Raw genomic sequence first — 12,002 nt, 5'->3', positions numbered from 1 at the left:
GCCATGCTGTGTTAGTTACGTTGGTTTGTAGTGGTAGTAGGGTCTGCCTTCAAGAGGAAATGCTTGATTCACAACGGTGGGGGCTGTGTCTACAGATTCAGGATAAATGCATAGGAATAGAAAATAATCATAATTATTATAAAATAGAATGAAAATTAATGTGCTGATTGTCACCAAATAAATATCACGATTACTTCTGATACAAATAAATGCAACTGTTGCCTTTGACAGCCAATGAATGTCACCCAAGCTTTTCTGTTCAATTGATCACCATTTCTCTACTTCTGTATTTATGTGACACAGAGTTCTAGCTTGTACATAATCATATATAGGCAATAATATTCTTGTCAGGATGTTTAATAAGACTTAAAAACTTACTAGAAATAATTAAGAAACTTTGTAGCAGACACATAAAATATATTTTTATTAACATAACACTTGGCTTCATCATATAAATGTAGACATGATAAATCCAGTATAAAAGTCACATAAAATGTTCAATGCACAATATAAGGTATTACTGCAAGCATTCACTTCGACTGTTCAACTACTGCTCTAACTGACCATAGCTAGACTATCTACCAAGTGTCCTGGTCTTCAACTCTACTAAGAATTCTTTTCTCTGACTGTGCATTTCCTTCTTTACCCTAACGCCAAGGTCCAATACTCTAGTCCAATAAACTTTTCTGATTCACAAAGTTTTCATAAATATAAGGTGACATTATTTATATCGAAAAAGAATGTGTTGACCATAAAGGTGTTAAATTGCAGGCTAGGATAAAAAAAAAAAGTATCATTAAATTTGGTATTTAGATTATAATTTTGACTGATTTATATGTATATTTACACACAAATTAAATGTGGCAATTGTTTTTTTTCTCCCCACATTTATACCTTCCAATTTACATAAAAAATATATAACATAAAGATATCTCTCTAGCTTGTATTGCATGGTTAGTTATCTCCTATTGTTAACTTCTTTCTTTTAGCTAAGGATAAATGCCTGTACTAAATTTTACTGTTGTTTAGCAACACAATTAGAGATTTGATTGTAAATATAACATTGGTGAATATTGGGTTTGTAAAAGTGGCATATGCTGTGTAGTAAAAAGATAATGATTATTCTAAATAAATTTTCTTTTCTTCCATGATTAATTGAAAGAACTAATTCTAAAAGTAATTTTTTAATGGTTTTATTAAAAGTACAAATGGTAAAAGGTACTATTTTAGTTGTATAAAATAAGTTACTAAAAGTAATTTTATGATTTAGGTGTAAGAAAAAAATGCTAAAAATAAGAAAACGATTCCATTCATCAGGTGGTGACGCTTCAATATTTCCTAAGCAGTCAACACAAGAAAAAGATATTAAGAAACATAATTCAGAGAATTTACAATCAGCTTGCAATGAAAAAATAAACATTCCCTCTTGTGAGTTGATCATATCAGAACCTACTAATGGAGATCAGCATGTACCAACACCACATGTTCATGACCACAGAGAATCTCACCATGAAGCAGAAACAGAAATGTTGCCAGAAGATTGCTATCAAGTTATTCATTCAGAGACTGGGGAGATGTGTGAAAGAATAGGTCATGGGTCCACTTGTTTTAGATGCAAAGACAAAGATGTGTCCCAACAGGATCCAAGGTCAAGAAAAAGAAAATATGAAGAAAATGAGGAAGATGATGACTTTGTTGGTCAGGTTTGTAAGTACCAAACAAATGTAGAATTAAAAAAACACCAAACAAATGTAGAATTAAAAAAACACCAAACAAATATAGAATTAAAAAAACACCAAACAAATGTAGAATTAAAAAAACACCAAACAAATGTAGAATTAAAAAAACAAACTGGCTAAGGTTTAGTTATTAACTGTAAAAATGAAAATGTATTTTTATTAACCTTCTTAAGACGATGCGGCCGATCTATCGGCCCAAGGCTATTTGGCGAAAAAGACGAGCCACCCGATCTATCGGCCGCGATGTTTCCAACTGTAGGATTGGCTTGCCAGTGTTTGTATCAGCCAATCAGATTAGTTCTTACTATTTTTACACATTAATAGACTGTAATGGCAGCTTCCTTCGCTGTTTTATCGCGATAATTATTATTTTTTTTATTTTTTGAAGTTAGCTAGTGAGAGGTGAAAATTTTAACATGTCAGCCGTTGATATTGATGAAAGCAAACTCACTGACTCCGATTTTATTTAAAATATGCTAGAATTAATAAAAATAAGGGCAGTATTGAGGAAAGCTTTAGATCTAAGTTTACACTAATACTAGATCTAGTATGGTTTGACGATGTCTATTCTTGGTAACATGGTTTAGAGGTAAGGGTGGGTAGCTGGATAGAGAAGACCCATTTGAGAACCAAGGGATTAGCACCCAATAGACTGTTTTATGCTCTTTTTTTTACTATCAATTTAGTTAAAACATTTGTCAGGGAGACTAATAAGTATGATGCCAACTTTCTGAAAACAAACAGCTCAAAAAAACGATCCCTGAGTCATAAATGGGTGACTGTCACTGTGACAATAATGAAGGTGCTTGTTTCCATGGTACCTTGGGGGGGGGGGAGAAAAGTAGTAAAATAATGTGATAGAAGTGTCTGAAGGGTCTCAATGTACCTTATTTCTCTAAACACATGTATTAGGGCTTATTCAAGCCTAAAACTTCTTAAAAAACTCTTACCTTTATAATTCTGTTCTGTTTTGAAAAAACGTTTTTGGAATTTTATGTGCATAAATTATGCAAATTAGCTTGGTTTATTTTAATAAATGTTAATATTTCAGATAAATTCCATAATATTAAATTAGTTCATTCATTTCCCTTCAATAATATATATATAGTTTTGTGTATGTAAAGTAATTAGTTTATTTGTTAGGAATTTTTTTGTAAGAGAAGTGTAAAGGCTGGAAATAGTGCTCCGTCTTTTTGGCACAAGACATGCTAAAATGCTCCGTCTTAAGAGGGTTAAAGCTTTCTTCTCAATAACAGTTAAAGGCTTTAAGTAAAGAAGCCTTACATGTACCTAATACATAAACAACCATTCATTATTAATGAATGAATACTTAGCTTCAGAAACTCTTCTATATTTCATCTTATTTTTTGTTTCTGTTTGTTGACTGTTTAAAGACCACAAGGGGAACTTTACTTACTTACTTTTCTTGTTGACTGTCTTTTTTAAAAGCATGTGCATGGATACAATTACATCCTCTCATTTGAAAAGCAACACATGGACTGTTAAAAAATATACACTGAAGTACATGCAGTAATAACTTGAGATTGTATGTTTAATCCTTTTGTACTGAAGTCTACATTGCAACAACAGTTTATAATTATACTACATTTTTGAAAGAATGACTGATACAACAGCTGACTTGAACTGAGATAGACTAACTGACTAACCCTGATATGTACACTGGTCTGCATTTTAAAGTTCTAAAAACTCAGCACTTGATAAACCAGCAGTCTGAATAACTGCTTGTTCCTGACATGACAAAAAACATACATCTAGACCTGCTATAGGTGCCCGATTTCTTGTGTTCCACTTTTCTCTGATGCAGAGATTATTGTTGCTGAAACAATCTTAGAAAATGATGATATTGGGGTCTTCAAGTTCCTAAAATATCAAATAGTGAGGAAAAAATATATTGTTTTTATGTAAATGTATATGAATAATAATTTTTAAACACATTTTAAACCTGGACCAAAGATCCATTCAGTTAACATTGTGTTTACATTCTTTTAAGCTCTTGCTGACATTTACAGAACTGGAGCCAAATGTGTTCCCAATGGTAAGCAGGATGCCATGGGTCCAGCATCAAGTTATCACACAATAGGAGTCCTGCGAACCAAGCCTGGTCGAGGGGAGAGAACAGAAAGCATGTCATGCAGTGACAAACTCTTGAGATGGAATGTCTTGGGATGTCAAGGGGCCTTATTGTCTTTGTTTTTACAAGAGCCTATTTACTTTTCTTCAATAATTGTGGGAAAGTGAGGCTATTTTTTGTTCAGAAGTTTTTTTAAAATAGTGCATAGATAAAGATGGAAAGTCATAATTCAATTAATTCTTATTTCTTTTATCATTATTACATTCTGCTGAATTCTTGGTTTTGATGTTTTGATTTAATGTAATTTTTATCAGTCCTTATTTTATTTTTTCTCCTGCAGCAAAACATTATTTGTGTGACTTGTTTATACTTTTATATTAGATGTCCTTACAACAAAGTTGCCATGAAAAGAGCAGTCTACTCTAGAATCTTACCAGTTTCAGAGCAATTACATCCACCATATAAAGTTCATTTACCAGTGCTTTTACAAGCCACAGATAAAGAGTTTGAGCACAGTAGATATCAAGTAAAAATGTGTCAGCTTACAATGTCAAGAAAGATAGTTCCATCTGCTTCAGGTACTTTTGTATTAAGTGATGGGAATTTTCCGAAAAAATTTTCGGATCCATTTTTTTTAACACAAAAATCCTAAATTTTCCCTGACATTTTTTTTATATAGAATAGATCACAAATCTTTTAGAAGCAAAACAAAATTTAGGAATTAGCACCTGGAGTTAGAATTTAGATCTAGATTACTATTTTTTATTTTAGTAATAGACTTTAACTTAGAAATCTAGATCTAATAGTGATTAATATATATTCAAAAGTTTTTCTATATCTAACTGATAACTAATCATTACTAATGCTTTAAAAGCCCAATGGTAGTGCCATAGTTCTAGAGATACACTTCTTCGAAACAACTGTATTTGCATGAAAAAGTCACATAAGGAAGCTTCAATATGCAGTTTTATCGCTAAACATTCTCTCCCTCTAAGCATTGCTCCTCATCTGGTTGTTCTTGCTGGTCTTGCTTAAGAATTCAGCAGAGATTCAACAGCTTTCTCTCAGTTGCTTTTCAAAGCATTTTTTGGTGGACTTTAATATCCAGTGAAACAAACAGAAGTGTAGCTCATTTTTTGAAGTATTTCCAAAAATCAAGCATGTTTTGATTTTCAAATGTAGTAATTCTTTATAGTTGTTTGAGAGAGAAGTTGTTACAATACCAGTAAAGCAATTATCTATTATAGAATGTTCAGACTGCCTGGACCCAGATATCAAGCATCTGCAAAATGCTGTTTCCTCTCATCTATATGTACAAACAATAGTGCCTTGCATGCATTTTGTGTGCAGTAAAGCTTGTGCAGTGTAATTATTATGTAATACAACATATTAAATATAAATAATTCTACATAATTTAAAAAAATTCAGCTTCTTTTTAAGTCGCCGCAACAGGCCAGGCCAGTTCAAAATGTGTGTGTACTCAAATTCTTAACAAAATTGTTCAAAGTCTGTTCCCATGACTGTGTATAACAGCTCTTATATGAAACCATTTTTTGTTAAATGCTTTGGTTTCAGACATGTAAACGTCCTCTCTACAGTCTTGAGGCACTCTGTTTTTCTACTAAGTTAAAGACCTTGTCAACTTATTAAGGTTTCTTTACTATCATATCTTCAGCTGGGGTAAATTACAAAGGATTAAAACAATATCTCATTATTAATGCAACTTATTTAAAAATAGTTATTAATACTTATGTTTTTTTACTGCTCAGTTTTTATCAGGATATTTTTTTTCCAACCTTTAACTATTTTCTTTTTTAATCTTGCCTAACAGCTGTTATGTGGTGCAAATCTCATTCCTGTTGCCATGATGTTACAGTTAATGGTAGACGTCAAGGTGTAGTGAAAGGAAGCATCAATTCACCCAAAGCAAGGTATGTTACATGGTAATATGCACATTAGAACTTTTGAAGTCACCAAATATTGTGAAACCTCATGAGCAAAATGATGATTTGACCTAATCCCTTGCTTAACACAACTTTACTAAAGAATTTAAGCTTTCTTAAATATTATACAGTACTACAGACACCCAATTGGAATGGGTCCATGTCCATATGAATGTCTGAATAATTTCAAGCTTCATGCTAGTTATTTTTTTTTATTTTACATTTCTTTGTTTTTATACATGTGTCTGGTCATACTTGTATAAAAATGTAATATGATGAAAATTGTATGCCATGCAATGCTCCATATAGTGGTAAATAAGTCCAACGTCATGCTGTATTAAATATACCGGTATTCTGATTAATTTCATTCTCTAATGTTCTGACTTAATATGTCTTACACTTACACTAATTTAACAATGGATGTGATAAAATTGTTATAATAAAGAAATACCAGGCCCTGACTTTGGACTGTCAGTCAGAGAAATACTTGATACTTTTGTTGTTAGCTTGACATGCTAGTTGACATTCACTTGCTAGGACTTATACTTAAATTTAAAATGTTTCATACTTTTTGAAGAGGTATAACTCATAAAATTTAATAGAATTTAATTAGAATTGTCTAATTGTTGTATTGAGTGATGAGTGATAAAACTTAACACTGTTGAGCTATCTCATTGATATATTTTTTTTCACAGAAGCTTATTTTGCAGTCATTCCTTGTTCCAATGCTTTCATGATCTTATTAATAAAATAGAACCTGAAAAATTACCACAGGCTTTAAGGTATAGCATTTTTTATTTCCAAATCAATATTCCTTGAGCACAATTACATTTTTTAAATTATTTTTTAAAGCTGCTGTTAACTCTTTATCTCTGTAATTATTTTTCCACGTTCTGACAGAATTGTTCATTTTTCACATTTGCACATTCTACCTTGTTATGATTAAACTTCAATAAGTTTGTTTGTGATCAGAAAATGTTACTTCTGGTACAGAATTATTGAAGAATGCATGCTTTTTTTATATAACACAAATTGAAGTTTATAAAACCAGAAATTAATTTAAATTTAAAATGGTAAAATCAACGATGGTACCGTTAATTAGGAGAGAAAGAGTTGAGATATACATTTAAAAATAAACAAGAAAAACATTAAAAGAATATTTTCTTTATGAAAACAAGGCCTTTATTAAATGTAATTGTATCAATTAGTTTGGATCAGTCTTATAATTATATTTTTAACTGACTTAGATATAATAAATCTGTGCAGTTAGAAATATGTTTACCAATTGTTTTTGTTTAGCTAAAGATTAGAAATATTTTTACCAATTGTTTTTGCTTAGCTTTTAGCTTTCTCAATGCACTATGATCCTATCATTTGTCTGGACCAGTTTTGAAAGGGGGAAGGAAGAAGGGGGTATCTTGGTGAATGTTTACATGATTGTTTTTTAAATGTATAAAAAAAGTGTTCACTAAGGGCTCAGAGTCCTCAAGGGGAATATTTCACTCAACTTATACCACCACATCTGTCAAGTATGATTTCTTTCCCTTGTTCAAGATAATTAATTACCAATAGTTAATTAAATAATTGGTTAATTTTTGTATTATTAATTCTTGTGTTGTCAGGTAAAAGAAATAATTGTGCAAAAGTTTAGCTTAATCTAAGATAGGGTGCTGGAGAAATAATGTCAGGGTGTCTGCTGCCTCCTGAAATTCCAGGATGTCCTGGAGTTTCAAAAAAAGTCCTGTAAATCTTCTGGAACTTTAAAATATCTCCTTGAATGTTCTGGAATTTCGCTGATTGAAAAAAAAAATGCATAAAAAAAAATTCAGCACCATTGCAGTGATGGGTCGTTGCTGCAGAAATTAATTCGAAATTAGCGTTTCCGAGTTTGCGCAGAATGTGTTAACTGCTCCTTGACAATAGATAGATCTAATCTATTTATAGATTATTAGTATCGTTATCTGATTGATTTTTCAATGAACACATTGATTTTCATCCAATTGGATCTACATTACATATCTTTTTAGACTTATTTTTTCCTGTTTTATTTTGTGCTCTTATATTTTCATCGGGCTACATTATATATAAAAGATCTTATTACTTCTGTGCACTGGGAATTTATTAAATAGGTCTAGTCTAGTGACCTCGATCTAGAGTAGTTTATGCTATTCGGACACCTAAAGGCCAAAATTTCAAAGTTTGACTTTGAAAGCGCATTATTTGACAATGGTTCAACATAGAAAAGAAAATGACGTATCAAAATCTTCTTTAGTTTAAGGAGAATAAGGATGACTACTTATATTTGTACCCCTAATTATATTTGTTAATATATTTTAGGTTAAAGAGGCCATGTGTCTTCATTTAATTTAGGCAAATTTGACCCACATTATTTGATTCCAGACACCATAATTTATTTCAGACAGTCTCAATATTTATGCATCAATAAACTCAGATTTTAATTCTATATTAACATTAACTAAATTTTAAGATCCCCAGGTATAGCCCCTAACATGAAATCATTAAGATGTTTTCAAATTATGCATAAATACAACACAAAAAATAAAAATATGAACATACTTATTCTACCAAAATTAGGTCACTGGTTTAGTGACTTCTACACAAACTTTTAGACTTATTTTATGTTTGCATGATTAGATGTGTGTTGAATGTTTGTGTTTTTTGTTTATTAATTTAATACATTTTTAATACAGATGATCTTTTGTAGTATAGTACAGGTTAGGATAGCCATTCTTGCCTAAATAGCTGAATCCTCTATATTCTCTCTATATAAATCTAGATCTATCTAGTAGGTCTAGATCTAGGCATTTATCTTCATTCAGTGTACCAAGCTCACTCCAAACATTTGCCCATTTATTCTCTATAAAAAAAAAACAAAAAAATATATATATATATAATATAAGATCATTAACATTGATGTCCAAAACTGGCTGTTTGAAATAAATTTTGTTAAGAAAATCGTAATTTAATTCAAACACCCTATTAATTTTTTTTTTTATGGAATCAAACAACTTGACTTCTTTTTCTTCTAGCCAGCTTTAATGCTGCTGAGCTGTGAGCTCTTTTGCAGACTGTGCCAAGGAAAAAATGTGTGCTGTTTTCTTCAGTTGTTCAGCACTGCTGTACAGGGTGTTGGTTATTTTGGGCTGTAGTGGAAGTAGATCTGCCTAAGGTGGAATAGGAAGGGGCATTCGAAGAGGATATGGTTTATGATTTCATAAGGGTTGGCGCAGTGCTTGCAAAGGGGGAGTTGTGTGGAGTTTATTTTGCTCAGATGGTAATTTAATAGAGGTGTGTGTCCTGTTCTTAGTTGGAAAATTGTAGATTGTTCTTTGCTGGGGAGGAAGTTAATACTGTCCAATTTGTTAGGCATGTTCATTTCTTTGTACATGGCTCTGCCTGTTTCCTGATGCCCATTGGTTGAGCCACTCCTCTTTGTGATTGTTGACTAACATTGACCTTAGGGTGAGGTAGCTTACAGGTCTGTCTGGTTGTTCCATAGATGAACCTGCCTTTGATAGCTTATCTGTCTTTTCATTTCCCATGATGCCAATGTGTCCAGGGATCCACTGTAGTGTGATATTGATATTTAATTTTGATATCATCTGGTGGATTATCACAATTAGTGTTGTCAACTCTCTTGGGCTGTTTGAGGAGTTGCTGTTTAAGTGCTTGCAGAGTGGATTGGGAGTCTGTAAAGACAACAATATCTGATGGTGATTGCACTCCTTCATATAATTTGTTTTCCACTGTCTGTAGTGCTATGGTAATTGCCTCAATTTCGGCTTGAAAGTTTGAGCAGTAATCGCCACAGGGTGAATTTATTTCAAAGTGTTTATTTTTGGGGAAGACCAGGAAGGCACCAAGACCAGCATTGATGGTGGCTTTGAAGGCTGATCCGTCGGTATATATATGGATAGCTGTTTTTGGATAGCTTTCAATTGTTTCAAGCGTGCCTACTTTGAGCTCCAGTGGATGTTTCTTTTGTTAAGGTGTTATTCAGTAAATGTGTTTTAATGGTTGGTTGTCTGTAGTTTAGTCTGGGCGTTATGTTTGAAAATCTGGTAATTTTTTCTCTGTTATTGGCTAGGTGGTGTTTTAGGGCTAGTTCGTCAGTAAGTTGAATTAGAAAAAAAACAAACAACAACTTGGCTTATGAATCACATAAATCAGCTCCGAAAACAGAATAAATATTGCTGGGCTCATTAGCATAGACTTAGCCAATCAAAAAATATTGTCTAAACCCTAGGAAGAGGTAAATAAGTCATCCTGGTAAGATAGGAAAAAACAACCTGACTTACACATTTGAAATTCTTTTTTTCTTACATAAAAAGCTAAATGGAAGGAAATTGGATCAGAATCATTGGAAAATGGACAAGCACACTATACAGCGCTCTAGTTTCATATTAAATATCAAAATAATGATGTAATGACAAAAAAAAAAACGGCGAGTTTTCGAATTCATGTAATGTCCGGATTAAAATAAACTACTCTAAAATTAGATAATTTTAGTTTCTTATTCAAACTTATTGTGTGTGGCATTGTGTTCAATCCAAGTCTAAGCTAGATCTAGTCTAGTATCTAGTCTTATACAAGAATCATAGACTAATCTAGGGTATTAGATACGCAGAATCAAATTTCTCTTATATTTTAAGAATAAACAGAAACAAAAATTATTAGATCTACCAATCTATTCACTATTCTATAACCTAGTTTGTATTAAAATGCCCAAATACGAGACATCGTTTAATGCACTGTGCCAGACTGTGGCTTGAAAAAGATGTAGATCTACTAGATCTAGATCTATCTAGAATCTAGATCTACAAATCTTGGCTTCAGAAATCGTCTGTCAGTGACACTCTAGAGCTTTTTTTTTGTCATTATAAAAACAAATTATCAGTTCAAACATTGGTAAAGCAGCACTTAAATCGCATCTGAAATCCGATAAGCATAAGCGAGTCTGGTAACTCAGATGGCTGCCGCATAGGCGTATTTGTCAAAGGGCTGCCACAGTCTTAATGACTGTTACTTGTCCTACACCGACAGCTAAGCCAGTAACCCAACAAATTCATAGTTTTATATTACTGCTAAGAAGGCAATCAACACAAAGTCTTGAGCACATCAAAGGCTGTTTGCCAAAATTGAAAGCTTCATCTCAATTGCAAAGGTTTTGCATTAACCTTTTCTAAAAAAATATCAATCAGATGCACTATTGTTGGTTGCCCTTTAATGCTTTATGGGCCCTAGACCTCTTTAGCATGCTTCAGTCATTTTAGCAAAGACTTGTACTTATGTTGCTGCACTGCTTATTATAGATTTGACAGACACCAAAAATCTAAATTAAAACTAAAGCCAGCGCTAGTGTTGTTTTATAATTCTAGATGGAAAGTAGAAAGTTTTTGCTGACAAGTTCTCAAACTTGTTGAAAAATCTCCATTGAAGAATGCTATTCGCCAGAGTTTAAAATGGCAAATGCCCAAATACCCTTTGCAAGATTTTGATAGCTCTTAAATGATTTATATGCCACTTTGAGCATCTTGGTTCTGCTTGGCCGTATCAGTGCAGATGACTGTATTAAATCTGAATTTACACAATTGCACATTTCCATTTCAATCACAAGTTCTGCTGCCTCCCAGTTCTTCTGTGTCACCTCTGATAGACTGGATACTTTCTTTAGCCAGCTTGTGAACACTGAATTTTCTAAACTCTGGACAGTGATGACAGGAATGTATGTACACCCATGAGTATGGTAATTTAATTATTAAACCTAAATTATTCAACTTTGACTATTGTTATGTAATATTTTGACGCGAATTTTATGTCCTGGAATTATAAAAATTTCTCCTGAAAAGTCCTGTTATTTCATATTGACTTTGGTGCAGAAACCCTGTTAAATGTGTACAAACTTTTTGCCAGACTGACAGTTGGAGTGAGTTGATAAAAGCTTTGTAAAAATTAAATACAGTTACAATATGTTTTAAAATAGTTTTGTTTTGTTTCCTCAGATGTGACAATTTAAAAAGCTTAAATTACTGGGAGACCAAAAGTCTAGCAAAAGATTATCTTAAAATATGGTTAAAGTTAAAAGAATCTGTGTTGAGTGCTTGGATTTCAAAGTCTAGAGAGTTGTTACAATTCAATATTGATAATGTTTTATGTGCTTAAAGCTGAACTTTATATTATTCTATAAATACATTATGCTAACCTAAA

The 12,002-nt window shown here is 32.2% G+C and overlaps 1 protein-coding gene across 12 annotated transcripts in view; it reads left to right on the top strand.

Moving 5' to 3' along the window:
- Positions 1–12,002, top strand: part of LOC106079483 (tRNA-specific adenosine deaminase 1-like) — an 18,976-nt gene extending 6,974 nt beyond the window's left edge. For all 12 annotated transcript variants that reach the window (XM_056036787.1, XM_056036788.1, XM_056036784.1 and 9 more), the window contains exons 6-11: positions 1,318–1,707; positions 3,751–3,994; positions 4,213–4,409; positions 5,663–5,762; positions 6,470–6,556; positions 11,798–12,002. In XM_056036787.1, coding sequence (XP_055892762.1) covers positions 1,318–1,707; positions 3,751–3,994; positions 4,213–4,409; positions 5,663–5,762; positions 6,470–6,556; positions 11,798–11,957 — 1,178 coding nt within the window. In that variant the 3' untranslated portion in view covers positions 11,958–12,002. The remainder of the gene's footprint in view (positions 1–1,317; positions 1,708–3,750; positions 3,995–4,212; positions 4,410–5,662; positions 5,763–6,469; positions 6,557–11,797) is intronic.

This window comes from Biomphalaria glabrata, chromosome 7 (genome assembly GCF_947242115.1).
Source record: "Biomphalaria glabrata chromosome 7, xgBioGlab47.1, whole genome shotgun sequence".
NCBI classification, from domain to species: Eukaryota; Metazoa; Mollusca; class Gastropoda; family Planorbidae; genus Biomphalaria; species Biomphalaria glabrata.
Note: the sequence above shows the minus strand (reverse complement) of the source record. Positions and strands in the feature narration are given on the sequence as shown.